Source organism: Canis aureus, chromosome 24 (assembly GCF_053574225.1).
Source record: "Canis aureus isolate CA01 chromosome 24, VMU_Caureus_v.1.0, whole genome shotgun sequence".
Lineage (NCBI taxonomy): Eukaryota > Metazoa > Chordata > Mammalia > Carnivora > Canidae > Canis > Canis aureus.
The window spans coordinates 44963964-44978983 of NC_135634.1; the positions used below are offsets into that span (position 1 = coordinate 44963964).

The 15020-nt window shown below is 37.1% G+C and overlaps 1 protein-coding gene across 12 annotated transcripts in view; it reads left to right on the forward strand.

Annotated features, from left to right (window-relative positions):
* Nucleotides 1-15020, forward strand: part of DIS3L2 (DIS3 like 3'-5' exoribonuclease 2) — a 346721-nt gene that overhangs the window by 120658 nt on the left and 211043 nt on the right. For 11 of the 12 annotated variants that reach the window (XR_013363376.1, XR_013363377.1, XM_077869235.1 and 8 more), the window contains one exon: nucleotides 453-687. Coding sequence is in view for 10 of the 12 variants with exons in the window: in XM_077869235.1 (XP_077725361.1) it covers nucleotides 453-687 (235 nt within the window). In the remaining 2 variants the exon portion in view is untranslated. Of the gene's footprint in view, nucleotides 1-452; nucleotides 688-14454; nucleotides 14510-15020 lie in introns of those variants that run through there. The other variant, XM_077869240.1, reaches the window with a different exon arrangement.

Here is a 15020-nt window from a genome sequence, read left to right on the forward strand (position 1 = left end):
AACTCTTATTTACACTTTTTTTTCTGTTTCATCATATTCTGTGGTTTCATTTGGAGTGCAGTAACATACTATGCTGAGTTCTTTTATCTGAACATATTCACTGATCCGTGTGATGTACCCTTATGAAGCAGCTTAGTACTTGTGGTATTCAGGTCCTCTGGGGGAAAGTGGATGAAAATGCACATCAGAAAAATGGGGAGTAGATATGTCATTCATCCTGGGCATCTTGAGGAGCTGAGGGCCACCCTGGCACTGTTGGATTGATCATCTCCATAAAGTAGCCTATGCACCTGGAGAATAAATATTCTTTTTCAAGCTACATGGTGAGTGACCATTGCTGTGAGCTTCTGAATGTGCATTTTTCCCTTAGGAAAGAAAAACAAAAAAAGAAAAATCTGTTATTTCCTGTTCTCCCCTCCAGTGATTTAGCAGAACTTTTCTATTTTCTTCAGGTAATTAAACCAGAGAGCAGTGACAAAGAAACAGAAGGTGCCTATGAATTAGATCTCCCTGAGGAGCTCTGTGGAAGCCATCTCCCGCAGCAGTCCATGAAAGGCTATAATGACAGTCCTGATGTCATTATAGAGGCTCAGTTTGATGACAGTGACTCAGAAGATGGACATAGCAGCACACAGAATGTTCTGGTTGATGGTGTCAAGAAACTCTCAGTTTGTGTTCATGACAAAGGTGAGTACTGGATTGCTGTCTGACATTTTATTTTACTAACCTGATTATTTTAGGATTGGGATTCTTTCCTGCAGACCTAATTGCACAGTGCAGTTGGGACCTTCCCAATTTCTAATAATGGCAGCTATTAGAAAAGGGGGACCTTTGACCACTTCCGGCTGCTGGCTGTGAGGAGGGACTGGAGATACTGCTGTTGGCTCCTGTGGCCAGTGGGTACTGTTGTCCTTCCCTAATAGGTCTTTTTTTTTTCTTCCCTAATAGGTCTTAAGTTATGTTGATAGCTAACCTTGAAGTTTTCTGTGATGAGCCCCATCCACCCCTATAGCTGATAGGAACAGAATTAAACTGATCTTTCAAATCCGAAAAAGCACTTCATTTTACCCTGAATTTTGCTTTAATTCAGTACATTTTAAAAGTGTTTTCATCATTGGTGGTAGGAATGGGTCACCTTAAATTTGATAAGTAGATTATCTTTACAAAGTATTTTGATTCTAAACCTTGAAAAAAAAATCCAGTATTGCTGTCTCTGATTAAATTTTAAGCCATGTGTCTTCTGGATGCAGAAGAAAGCAGGTGCGAACACATAGACAAGGAGCTATGACCAAGGGCCCTAGCTGACCACACTCAGGGAAACTAAAGGGAGAGTAGTAGTGAAAATTGGAATATTTTAGTGTATAGATTGCTAAGAAGTTTTAAGTGCAGGGAGTATATTTTCTAGCCAAGTTGAGTTTTCTCTATACTCTGACAGGGAAACAATTGACCTAGCAAGACCAATTAGATTATGAGCTTTTTTTAATCAGGAAGAAGTTTCTGGCACTGTGCCCTTGAAAGGTTAGAAGAAATGCCAGATTACTAAAAGAGGATGTTCTGTGGACACACTGTGATAGGGACTGGTGGGCATGCCTCATTGGCATTCTGAAGTAAGCTGGAGGTGATTTCAGGAAGTGACTACATAAGGATCACCCTGTTTCTTCACTGCTGATGAAGTAGTGACCTGGGGTGGCGAGTATTTTCTGAAAACATGTCACTTTTTGATGCCAGCTACTACTAATTCAGAAGGACTTACCAAATGTGAAATTCTCTTTGAATGAAGAAACTACTGCTTCGTCAGTGGCCCACTGGGTATGCTGACCTGAGGCACCCAGGTTCCTTTTGTTTTGTGGTCTGCTTAGTTAAATAGTGATTTCACTGTTCAGGCCTGGGCAATTTCAGTTGGATGTTATTCCTTGAAATTTCATTCTTCTGATGTATTCTCTTTCTTCTTTAAAAATAGTTGGGTACATTCTTGGGATCCCTAGGTGGCGCAGCGGTTTGGCGCCTGCCTTTGGCCCAGGGCGCGATCCTGGAGACCCAGGATTGAATCCCACATCGGGCTCCCGGCGCATGGAGCCTGCTTCTTCCTCTGCCTATGTCTGTGCTCCCCTCTCTCTCTCTGTGTGACTATCATAAGTTAAAAAAAAAAAAAAAAGTTGGGTACTGTGGCCCTCTTCTGAGAGTGCATTTATATTTTCATGGCATCAGTATTGTGAGTCATACCTTCTCTGTGAGAAGAGAGGGAAATAACCAAGACCCTATATAGCCAAATCCTCCATCAACAAGATCACCAAGGGAGAGAGATACTTGCACGACAAAGTCAGGCAAAGGAGTGCTTTAAAACTTATTTAGTATTTGGCCCAAAACTACTTCCTGGAGACCTAGCTTTGGTGTTTGAACTTGGCCAGACCTCAGGAGCCTCTCTGAGCCCCCTTAGGCTCCACAGTTGAAGGGATAAGATTCCCTGATTTCTTGTTAGTGGTTGGTACCAATACAAGGTCAAGGAAATATTGATGGATGGGAGTGATGACAGAATTGATACCAGAGTGGATACTAATAATCTACTTTTCTCTTTGTTTGGGAAATTCTGATGCCAGACCTGTTTTTGATTTGTCCTCTGTTATAATTCTCCTCCTTCTCTCTTACCAGTAAATATCATTGAGTCCTTTACATGTCCAGTGTATGCATGTTTTTTCCTTACTCTTTTTATGGTCTTCCAGCCTTACTGTTGTTTATATTCCTTCCTTACTAGGACTGACAGAGGGAACAGCCTTAATCCTTCCCTCAGTATGTGGTACAAATTTCTCTTCCCTGTTAGCCTTTAAATAGAGAGTTTGTGAAACCACATTGCTGTTTCTCATTTCTTGCCCTCTTGATATTTAGGAAAATTGCAATTTGCTCTTTTAAAAATCATGATGTTTTTAGGATATTTCAATCCGCTTCTCTTCTCCGGGTGATATAAAATCTGGTTACAGTTAGGATGTTGGTACTTTTGCACCATTTAAGGTTTTAAAATTTGTTATTGAAACAAACCTTAAGAATAATAACCTTAAGAATATCATAAACTTTTCCTAAGACTTCTAGAAAGGTTCTTTGCTGTGTGTCATCATTGCAAATGGTTATTAATCCTTGTTCACACCCGTGTTCCAAAGTGTTTATTTATTTATTTTTGTTTTAATATCATGTTTTACCTAAAGCAAATGTTACCTATTGCACATGTACACATTGTATATCCGTGTTTGCCCGGGAAACATTCCTGTCTCTTCCATAGCTACATTTCTCTGGTAAGTGACGAATCACCCCAGGATCTGCATCCTGTGCCTATTGTTGCATGAAAAGTTTCTCTGGGTACCTCAGTCCGACCCAGTAGTTTCTTCTAGGAATACAGTGTGGATCTGTATCATCCTCAGCCCCTAGGAGAGAATGGGCCAAAGACTGGTCCCCTCTTGTAGGTCTAGTCCCATAGGTTTCCAAGGCTAAGCTTTTATCACAGTCCAGGCAGCAGTGTCATTGTCAACACAGAAATCTGCCAACTGGGTGGAGCCTGGGGACAACCCAAATAAATTTTCTCTGGTATCAGATATTTGGGTAATAGTTGCCTGGTTAGCAAACTCCGAAGGAGAAAAATCACGATGGCCAAGTGGTGCTATATGTAGCTCTGCCTCTTTCATCGTCAGGAATTTTAAGAGCAGTCTTGTCCCAGCTGGGTCTGCCAGAGATCTTGTTCAGTTTTCTGGTCTGGAGACAGGCCTCCACCAGTACCCTGATAATGTGGAGTCGGTGATCCTTTCATTTCTCCCTTCTATCTCCTGGCCACCTCCACCTCTTTTCTGAAGGAAGAATCTGCATGGAATCCTTGATCTCATCTGAGATTTGAATCTAATTGCTTCTTCTAGGGCCTGCCCAGGTCAGCCTCAGAGTCAGGATGAGACTTTTTTTCTCACTTAAGGTCAGTCTCCTTCTCTGACAGGCCTGCCCATTGCCTGTGTTTCAGTTCTTTTCCCTTGGATGAAAAGTACCTGTATTTCCCTTTGGCTAAGAAAAGCAGACCTGTATGATTATTCTCTTGGTATTCTTCTAGGTTATTTAAATCCCAAGAACTCTTTCTCCTAACCATTCTTTCTGAACTAAATATCTTCTGTTTCCAGATTTCTGCGATCATATCTTCCCTAAATGATGATCAGTACACCTAGAAGACAGTTATGTTTGTTTCAGAAATTATATTAAACATTAGATATATAGTAATTTTCTATCAACCACAGTTTTCGGACAGTGTTTTGAAATCTCATTTTCAAAAATGCAAAGCTGAGGCGTCTGGGTAGCATAGTGGTTGAGCGTCTGCCTTTGGCTCAGGTCGTGATCCTGGGGTCCTGGCATCGAGTCCCACATCAGGCTCCCTGCAGGGACCCTACTTCTCCTTGCTCAAGGTGTCAGTAAGAAACATCTTCAATGAAGCCTTTAAATATTTTTTGCAAAAATTATTGTTTTATGAATGTACTAAAAAAAGTCAAACAGTTTTGCCTTTTGCTTAACTTATAATGTGTATTCTTTTTTGATTGAGATTATTATCTTATTCTGGTTTCTCTCTAAATCTATTTGTGGTGTTGAACCATCCTAAGAATTCAAGGATAGCCTTGCATTATCCTAGGATGAATCTCAAGTATAGCCTTTTTTTTTTTTTTAAAGATTTATTTATTCGTTTTAGGGAGAGCGAGAGAGCAAGAGAGTGCATGAGTGGGAAGAGGGCCAGAGGGAGAGAGAATCTCAAGCAGGCACTGTGCTCACAGGGAGCCTTATGTGGGACTCAATACATAAGTTCTGTTCCAGTTCTCTCTTTTCGTGCAAGTTTGGCATAATTTAATAGGAATTTATCCATTCAAATTTATTAGCCTATAGATAATCCTGATACTCTTTAATATTTTTTTAATTACTTAAGAAATCTTTTGTCTGTACTTTAGCCTCTCATTTCATCCTATATTTTGATTATTTGAATCTTCTCCCTTTTTTCTTGGTAGCTCTTGCTTGTCAAAGATCTATCTTAATCTTTTCAGGGAACGTGTGTTTTGGTTGTGTTTTTTTTTTTTCTCTGTTTATTGTTGGTGATGTTCTGTATATCATTGATACTTGATTCCTTATTTTAAGGGTTTGCTTTTTTGCCCCTTTCCCAACTTCTTGAATACTTAGCTTATTACTTTTAGTCTTTCTTGTTTTCTTTGAAATGTTTTCAAAGCTGTATATTTCCCCCCAAATACTTCTTTAGCTGTAGTCCATAGATTTTGAGGTAAAGTATTTTTATTATTAGTTGTAAGTGTTTAATTTCCTTTGTGATTTCTTCTGTAACTAAATTATGGTTTGGTATATTTTGAAGTTCTATTGTTAGGTGCATATATGTGTTTATTAGAATATACCTAGATATATTTTTGTATACATGTATACACATATTGTATTTATGCATAATAATCACTGATACTTACTGAGCATTTACTGTGTGGTAGGGCCTAAGTACAGCTGACCCTTGAACAACAAATGGGGGTTGGGGCATTCAACTCCCTTGTAGTAAAAAATCCACATACAACTTTTGACTCCCTCAAAACTCAACTATCAATAGCCTGTTGTTGAGGTGCCTGGGTGGCACAGTCAGTTAAGGGTCTGACCCTTGGTTTCAGCTCAGGTCATGATTTCACGGTTGTGGGATCGAGCCCTGCGTCAGGCTCCATGCTCAGCACAAAGTCTGCTGGAGATTCTCTCTCCCTCTACCTTTGCCCCTCCCACTTGTGCTCTCTGTCTTTAAAATAAAGGAATAAATCTTAAAGAAAAAAACCCCACAATTATTACTGATAGCCTACTGTTGACTGGAAGCTTTACTGATAACATAAGCAGTTAATACATCTTTTGTATGTTGTATATATTATATACTCTAAAATAAAGCTAGAGAAAAGAAAATGTTAATGAGAAAATCATGAAGAAGAGGAAATACATTTACATTACTATACTGTATTTATTGAAAAAATCCACATGTAAGTGGACCTAAGCAGTTCAGACTCAAAGATCTATCTTAATCTTTTCAGGGAACGTGTGTTTTGGTTGTGTTTTTTTTTTTTTTTCTCTGTTTATTGTTGATGTGTTCTGTACACAATTGGTACTTGATTTCTTATTTTGAGGGTTTGCTTTTTTGTCACTTTTCCAACTTCTTGAATTGAATACTTAGCTTAATCCTCATTATGTTTAGTTATTTAATTCTTACAAAATATCTAGTATCTACTTCAGGAATATTAGTAATATTTATCTCAGAGTTACTTTTAGCTTTTTATTTCCAAAGCACAGAAATGATACACAGTTGGTAAATACACTTTAAAAGAATCCCATGATAGCTTTTTAAAAATATCTATGCCTGGATACCACCCCAGACATTCTGATTCTAGTTGATCTGGTATTTTTAAAAAGCTCTCCAGAGATCCAAGGATTCTACTATGTAGCCAGAATTGAATAGTTCTAGACTTGTCTTCTTAACCATTATGTTATATATCTCTCCTCATACCTACCAACACACATTGTAGAGGTTAAGCATTTCATGGTGGTTCAACTCTCAGTGTATAATTTGATTTGATCAAGAATCATCAGTAGGTATTAAAGCCATTGGGTGAAAGGCTGTTGGAGACTAAGATATTTACATGAACTCAAGGTATCTTGCACAGTTGACTTACTACTTAATTACACTGGGCAAAACGTCCCTTTATAGTAGACAGACTTGGTGGTCACTACTTGAACCAGGTGGTGAGGCTTCACATCACCAATAGTGTAATGATTTGAGATTTTGTGCCTTCTGATGGGATGTATTGTCACAATATCATCTGTGAAATATTCATGTCAAAAATGTTTCACTGGAATGAACAAAGCTTCTGGCCCTGTATATCAGAAATATAGGGGACCATGAAACAGGTTAAATGACACCATGGGAAAAATAGTAAGATAAATTCAATATGTGGAACAATCTGTATGATAACTAGCCTGAACCCTTCAAAAAAGTTAATGTTGTGAAGAAAAAACAAGGGGAACCCTCTTAGAAGAGGGACCAAATGAAACATAACCAAAAATAATGTGTGAATGTTGATAGATCCTGTCTTAGAGGAATAATATAATAACAGTTGGGGAAATTTATTTATTTATTTATTATTTATTTATTTAAAATATTTAAAATATTTATTTATTTTGGAGAGAGAGTAAGCCTGAGAAGGAGAGGCAGAGAGAGAGAATCTCAGGCCGCTCAGCCATGCTGAGCTTGGAGCCTGATGTGGTGCTCAGTCCCATGACCCTGAGATCACAACCTGAGCTGAAACCAGGAATTGGATGCTTAACTGACTGCTCCACCTAGGCACCGCAAAATTGGGGAAATTTAAATTTAGACTATAAATTAGATGACATTTTGGAATTACTGTTAATTTTCTTATGTATAGTAATGATATTGAAGATATATAAGAGAATATCCTTACTCTTAGGGAATTACTGGTTGAAGTGCTTTGGGTAAAGTATCTTGGTGTCTTTCACTTTTAAATGGGTCAGAAAAACAAAACAAAACTCTGTGCACATGTATGCATCGCTTGGGGGAGAAAGCAGATATTGAGCAAATTGTTAACAGTGACTTAATGGGTATTTTTAATATTACTCTCTCAACTTTTTAGCAGATTTAAAAATCTGTTTTAAAAAATGGGCAAAAATTACCCATGCAATATTGAAAGAGAAGAATTATCATGTTCTATAGCCCAAGTGTGTAGTTGAAGAGCTAGTGTTAACAGGTCTTCCTTTGGCTTTGACTCTACAGTATTCTAGAGCATGAAGTAATTACTGCTCATTTTTAAAAACTAACATAGTTAGATCTGTTTTCAGTTGGGTATTTTTCCTACCAATTAATTTTATTTAAAGAATTACAATTTTATTTCCCATTAAAAATACCAGTGTGTTGCTCAAGGTGTCAGTAAGAAACATCTTCAATGAAGCTTTTAAATATTTTTGCAAAAATTACTGTTTTTATGAATGTAGTAAAAAAGTAAAACAGAATGAGACCATACCATACTAGCATATAATTTTTAAAAAGAATGTAAAAATCTTCTTGTTCTAGTCTTTGTTCTACATAGTATATGCTTGCATTGAAAACCCAAAATTTGTAACATAAGTTTTTATTTTTATAAAACAAAGTTAATTTTTCCCATTATGATCTGTAAAATTTGGTTCCCACTTGATATTAAATTTACTTGGGGCACCTGGCTGGCTCAGTCAGTTAAGCTTCTGATTTCGGCTCAGGTCATCATCTCAAGGTCCTGGGATCGAGTCCCTTGTCAGGCTCCCTGCTCACCAGGGAATCTGCTTCCCTCTCCCTCTGCCCTTTTTCCCTGTCATCCTTTCTTTCTCTCTCAAATGAATAAATAAAGTTTAAAAAAGGTTTTAAAAATAAAGTAAATTTATGAGCCTTTTTCTTGTATAACTTATCTTCAGAATATTTCGTACTCTGTCTCTTTGGCCTGGCATGGAGCAGGTGTTCAATTAGTGGTAGCCTGGGACAGTGGAAAGCGCAGTGGACTTGGGAGTAAGATGAGCAAGGTTGGAGTCTCCACTCTACTTCTGAAATAAGGGAGTTGGGCAAAATTATGCCAGAAGTTCCGTCTAGCTAAAAAGTTCTATGATGAAATATATTTTTGATAATATTACGGATTTAGTCAGAGAGGTTGTAATGAGTCATGGACAGGAATGGTTTTGGAGGTTCTTCCATTGGAGGCTGCTCTGTCTCAAAACCGTCACAGCCTTTGCCACTTACCTTTACCACTTGTTTATTCATCTACTCAGCATTTATGGAGTGATTATGATGCCCCCGATGCTCTGCTGAGCTCAGGCATGACAAAGGTGAAAGGAGGGTGCGTGTATGCACGCCTCAGTCTAAAATATTTTCACCAAGAGTCTGCCAAGTGCCGGGCATCTTCAGTATCCCTCTGTCCTTAGTGCCTGTGGAGCTCTTTAGGAGGCACCTCCCTGCCTACTGCTCCTCTTCCTCTACCCCTTCTTTTTCATACAACTGACCCCAGAGCTGCTTTGTTTGGCTGTGAGAAGGTTAATGCTGATTACAGTAATTTATATGAATTACTTGCCTTACGGTACAGCAAGCCTGTGCTATTGTCTGTGTATCAGATAATTTCTGTTTTGAGTTTTCATTAAAGTATTTGTATGCATCTCTGCTATATTGCTCACTGAGCACAGAAGCTCTAGAATCTCTAGGCTACTGCCTTGTTCTCATCGTGTACTGTCCTTTGGAGTATGTGAGCTACAGAAAGAAAATGTTCGATCAACCCCCCACATCCTACAAGTCTACTCTTTACCATAGACTTTCTGTGCTTTAGCAAGTGTGATGTGAGAGAAACACTACAGAGCATAAAACACATGATTGCAGCCTATTTAGAAGATTTTGTGGTTCATCCTTACTGTGGACATGAAATTGGGTGCTTTTCAGCTTCTATTTTGTGATGTGTAATGTTTTTGAACTTTAAAGCAACCCTTTTTCCTTTATTAGCAACTTATTTTCTTTTCCTGTATGAGTGATATCACCAAGAATATTAAACATTCTTGTGGAAATTCAAACAAATTATCATTGTAAATTGTACAGAAGCAAATTACCTTATGTAAAACCAGTGATTCTTAAGTTATTTGGTCTCAGGACTCCTCTACACTCATAAAAATTATTGAAGGCTCCAGAGGCGCCTGGGTGACACAGTCGGTTAAACTTCTGCCTTAGGCTGAGGTCATGATCCCAGGGTCTTGGGATTGGGCCCAGCTTCATTGGGCTCCCTGCTCAGTGGGGATTCTGCTCCTTCTTCTCCTTCTCCCTCTGCTATCCCCCCTCCCCTGCTTGTGCTCTTATCCAAGTGTGCACGCTCTCTGGCTCTCACTCTTTCTATTCAATCAATCAATCAATCATTCAATCAAATATCAAAAAAAATTATAGAAGACTCCAAGTGCTTTTGTGCATTTGGCTTATATATATGAACATTTCTGTATTTAAAATTAAAACTAAGAAAACTTGAAAATATTATTGCAAAATAAGTGACTTATTTCCAGTTGTGTTTCTGTGTACATTTAAGGAAAATTTCAAATTTCAAAATGATCTATTGGGTATTAATGAGGTTATAATATATATAATCACAGTCAAAATACTGAGAAAAAAAGTAGAATTAACCTCTAAACTGTACTTGTTTTTATTTTAAATCTTAGAAAATTCTAGAAAACACAACGTATAAGCACACATTCAATTAGAGCAGGGATTAGCAAAGGTATTCTGTGGAGGGCCATGCAGTAATTTTCAGTATTGTGGGCCACACACAGAGGCACAACATGAATGGACATGGTAGATTTGGCCTGCTGGCCAGCTTAGTTTGCAGATCCCTACTTTACATTCATTAGAGAATGAGAGTGAAAAGAACAAATAATGTCCTAGAATTATTTTGAGAAGAGTCTTGACCTTATGGTACCTCTGATAGGGTCTTGAACCACACTTGGAGAACCACTGGTTTAAACTGTTGGAATTGATAGTTGCTGAGCAGGACTTTAGTGTGTTTTAATTATTTTTTACTGCTAGGAAATTCAACAGTTAGTTTCCTTGCTTTAAGTAGCTATTAGGATATTTTTTCCCTTTTTTGGTCCTGTGAGGTGCTAATTATAAATAATTCAGGCTAAAATCTACCACCTCAACCTTTTTCTCAGCTGTGGGATGTTTTTGGGGGAACAGTTTGTGCCTTGTTTTGCTATTTTGAGTGTCACCAGGTCTTTGTACATCGTAATTTATCCAGCCTTTTCATATTGCGAATTATAGAATCTTAGATGCTCCTAATATGCCTAATAGTTTATGTATAGCATTATCTTGCACATTTCTTAATAGAAAAAGCTTGAGTACTTTGTGTTATTTGGTGTTGAAAAGAAATTTTTTCTAGCATTTTCCTCCAGGTAATTATTGGTATATTAAAAAACCCTTTTGAGTTTGTTTTAGATTATTTTTTGACTAGAAACCTTAATGAGTGCTCTTACTATTTTTAATAATTTTTAGTTGGTTGTTTAGTTGATTTTGTAGCTATACTTTATACTTTAGTTTTATCTGCAAATAATAATTTGCACCTTCCTTTCTAATTTTATGCTTCTTATTTATTACCTAATTTCACTGGCCATTGCTTTTAGAACTGTATTACATAATAGTGGTGATTGCCTTCTTCTGGATTTTAATGGAAATGCTTTCAGTATTAAACCCTCAAGCACAGTGCTGGTTGCTGGCTTGAGACCAAGTTAACCAAGTATCCTCTTTCTTTTTTTACTGAAAGTTTCTATTGGAGATGGATATTGACTTTTTCTTTTTCAAGTGCCTTTTGAACTTCTTTCAGGATAGTTTTTCCCTTTGGCTTATTTACATGGCCACATAAAACACTGAATAATTCTTGCATCCCTCATATGGCCATGCTCCTCATTTGGTCATGGTATATAACATGTTTTAACATGTGATTCAATTCTGTTTGGTAATAATTTATTTATGGGTTTTGGATTTTTGTGCAAAATGTGAGATTGGTCAGTGGTTTCTCTTTATTGTGCTGTTTTTGTGATTTTGGTATTAGGCTCTACTAACTTGGTAGGAAGAATTGGGGAGCCTTTTTCTTGGTGCTTTGGAGCAGTTAAGACATTGAGAATGATCAAATTTTCTCAATGATTGAAGCATTTAAAGAGCTCATCCTTGAAACATGGGCTAGGGTTTTTTAGTCAGCAAATTTCTCCAGCTCTAATGATCATTGATTTCTGTAGGGATTTTTTCCTCTTCTTGCATTGATTTTGATAATTTGTGTTTTCCAGTAAAATCATATATTTTAACCATATATTCTGATATATTGGGATAGAGTTGTATAAAATCTTTTCAGGTGTTTAATTTTATCTGCATCTATTACCATAACCTCTTTCAATTATCCCCTCATTTTGAAATTTCACTAGCTAGTGTCCTATCTAATTTTTTAAAAAAGATTTTATTTATTCATGAGAGCCACAGAGAGAGAGAGGCAGAGACATAGGCAGAGGGAGAAGCAGGCCCCATGAGGGAACCTGATGTGAGACTCAATCCCGGGACCCCAGGATCACACCCTGGGCCGAAGGCAGGCGCCAAACTGCTGAGCCACCCAGGCGTCTTGTCCTGTGTAATTTTTAATAGAAATTTATTTTTACTGTTTTTATTTATTTTAACTAATTTCTACTTTCATCCTTTATTTCTAAGAACTTTCTTTTAGACATGTTACATCTGAGGTGATCTAACGTGTAGTTGGACGTGCAAGTTGAAGTTCATATGGAAGCTTGGGCTGGAAATGTAATTTAAAGAGTCATTGACATCTAGTTTCTTGAAGAACTCCTCTAAGACTTTTTTAAAAGAAACTGGCACAGGAGTGAGGCCTTCCCATTCTCTTCTAATTTTGGATTCCCCTCCTTGAAAGCAATAAATATTGTTTATCAAACTGTCCCCTGCCCTAGAATCTCTAATAAACAGAAGCTCCTGTGTGTTAAAAAAAAAAAAATTGTGTGTTCGTGTGGTAAAATACATATGGCATAAAATGTGCTATATTAACCATTTTTAAGTATACAATTCAGTTGCATTAATTACATTTGTTTGATTTTGTGTAACCATTGCTACTGTCTATCCCAAAACTTTTTCATCATGCTAAAGAGAACTTGAGAACTATTGAGTTATAACTTTTCATTTCACCAACCCCAGCCCCTGATAACCACTGTTATACTTCCTCTCTATAAATTTGTCTATTCTAGGTATTTCATAAATCATACAATATTTCTCCTTTGTGTCTATCTTATTTTATTCAGCACGTTTTTACGTTCTTTTGTGTTGTAGTCTGTATCAGCATGTCATTCCTTTTTATGCCTGAATAATATTTCATTATGTGTGTACCACATTTTGTTCATCCACAGACACTTGAGTTGTTTCCACTTTTTGACATTGAATAGTGAATAATGCTGAAATGAACATTGGTGCATAAGTATCTGTATCCCTGTTTTTAATTCATTTGGACATATACCTAGGAGTAGAATTGCTAGGTCATGTGGTAATTCTCTGTTTAGCTGTTCAAGGAATGTGGGGTTTTTGAAAGGATTTTTTTTGTTATGAAATACATGGTTACTAGAAGGGTTAATAAAAGCAGAAAATCATAAAAAAATAGAAAATCATGATGAATTATGGGAAATCTTGAAGTAATAATAATTACATCTGTTCTTTACTGAAATATAACTGGAGCTTGCCCAATTCTTTCATAGGCTGGTCCTTTTTACTTCCTCCTCTTCCCATTTTGTATCCTGGAATCATTTCTACCTATGTGCCTGGTTTCTCTTTGACACCTCAGCAGGCCTAGAAGGCATGGATTTCAGAACATTATAAGTAATTTATTTTATAGACTATACTCTACCCCAATGTCTCCCTTACAGTACCTCGAATAGACATGCCTGTCAGCATTCTTGCCCTTTTAACACAAAATTATTGCAATAGAAATTTAAATAAAAGGAAACAATCTATAATAAACCTTGTTCATATTTTTATCTGAAAATAGGAGTTTCCATAACTCTTACATGTCAGTGATTATGTTGTCTGCCCTTCTCCTCAGTGGAGATGAGTGAAGACTTGAAGGTCCCTGGAATCACCTTCCCACGGCTCTTCCAGCACCCTTTTCAGTATGGTGCTCCTGATTCTCTTGCTTGCTGTCCACTTCTAGCTTTATACCAGGCTCCCTGGATTATTATCTACTTTTCTTTGGCTTACTGGTAATGAAAAGGAAAAGCCAACAACTTTTTGCAGTAGTATCATTTTCTCTTTATTTCTTGTCCCTTGCTCTTCCTTGGAATCTTTCTTCCCAGTCCATCCACTCATCCCTTTCTCTGGTACTTTTCAGGGTGGGCCACTTCATGCTAGTGACAAGGGCTGGGTTTGTTTATAGTCACATTGCTATAGCAGCTGTAGAATTCTGGACCTGTGTGGGGCCTACAAGATCATGTGCTCTTCTTGACATGTGATAGTCTATCCCTAGGGTCTTTCAGTGGAGCACTTCAGATTATTTATAAATATTTCATAGCACTGAATTAAAATAGTAAATTTGCTTTCAGTAAGATTGTGAGGTCAACTTCACTTGTGATACCAATTATACCAGCCCACTATGGTAACATTGACTTTTCTCACTGATCAGAAGCAAGTTCTAATTAACAGTTGTATGTTTTTAATTTAAAAAACCCCAACAACAGAATAGCAAATTAATTTCTAATGCAGTTAAGTTACTAAAAATACTTCTGAGTATGAGATAGTGGGCAAAAATTAATTTTTAAAAATGTGCTATAAAAAATCTGTGATTAAAAGATTAGAAACAACTGATCTAGTTCATTCCTTTTGTTTTACAGACGAGGAAACTGAGGCTCAGAGAAGTTACTTGGCTTGTCCAGTGTCCCACAGGAAGTTAGTGAGTTCATAAAAGAAAAATACCTTGTACTTACAATAACAACAGACAATTTTGACATATGGATCATATTATTTAAAGAGCAAATAATACCAGATCAATTGAATTTCTTCCTATAAGAATATGTTGGGCATTGTTTATTGCCCACCTAATGTCTATTTCCCTTTTTCCTTTTCCCATATGTGCCCAGATTTTCATCTATTCCTTCCCCAGATTTCTTGTACTTTGGGTGAAGTTGACCCCAGCTGCCAAGCTGAGTCTTGATTGCCTTATACCAGTTGCTTGATGTGCTTGCTTACCATAAGCCAATTGAACTTTCTGCAGAATTGGAAATGTTCTAATCCATGCTGTCCAATACTGCAGGCACTAGCCACAGTTGTTGTTGGGCATTTGACTTGTGGCTAGTGTCAGACTGAGAAACTGAGTTTTTAATTGTATTTGATTTTGATTAATTTTATTTTATTTTATTATTATTTTTTAAATTAATTTTATTTCAAATAGCTACGTATT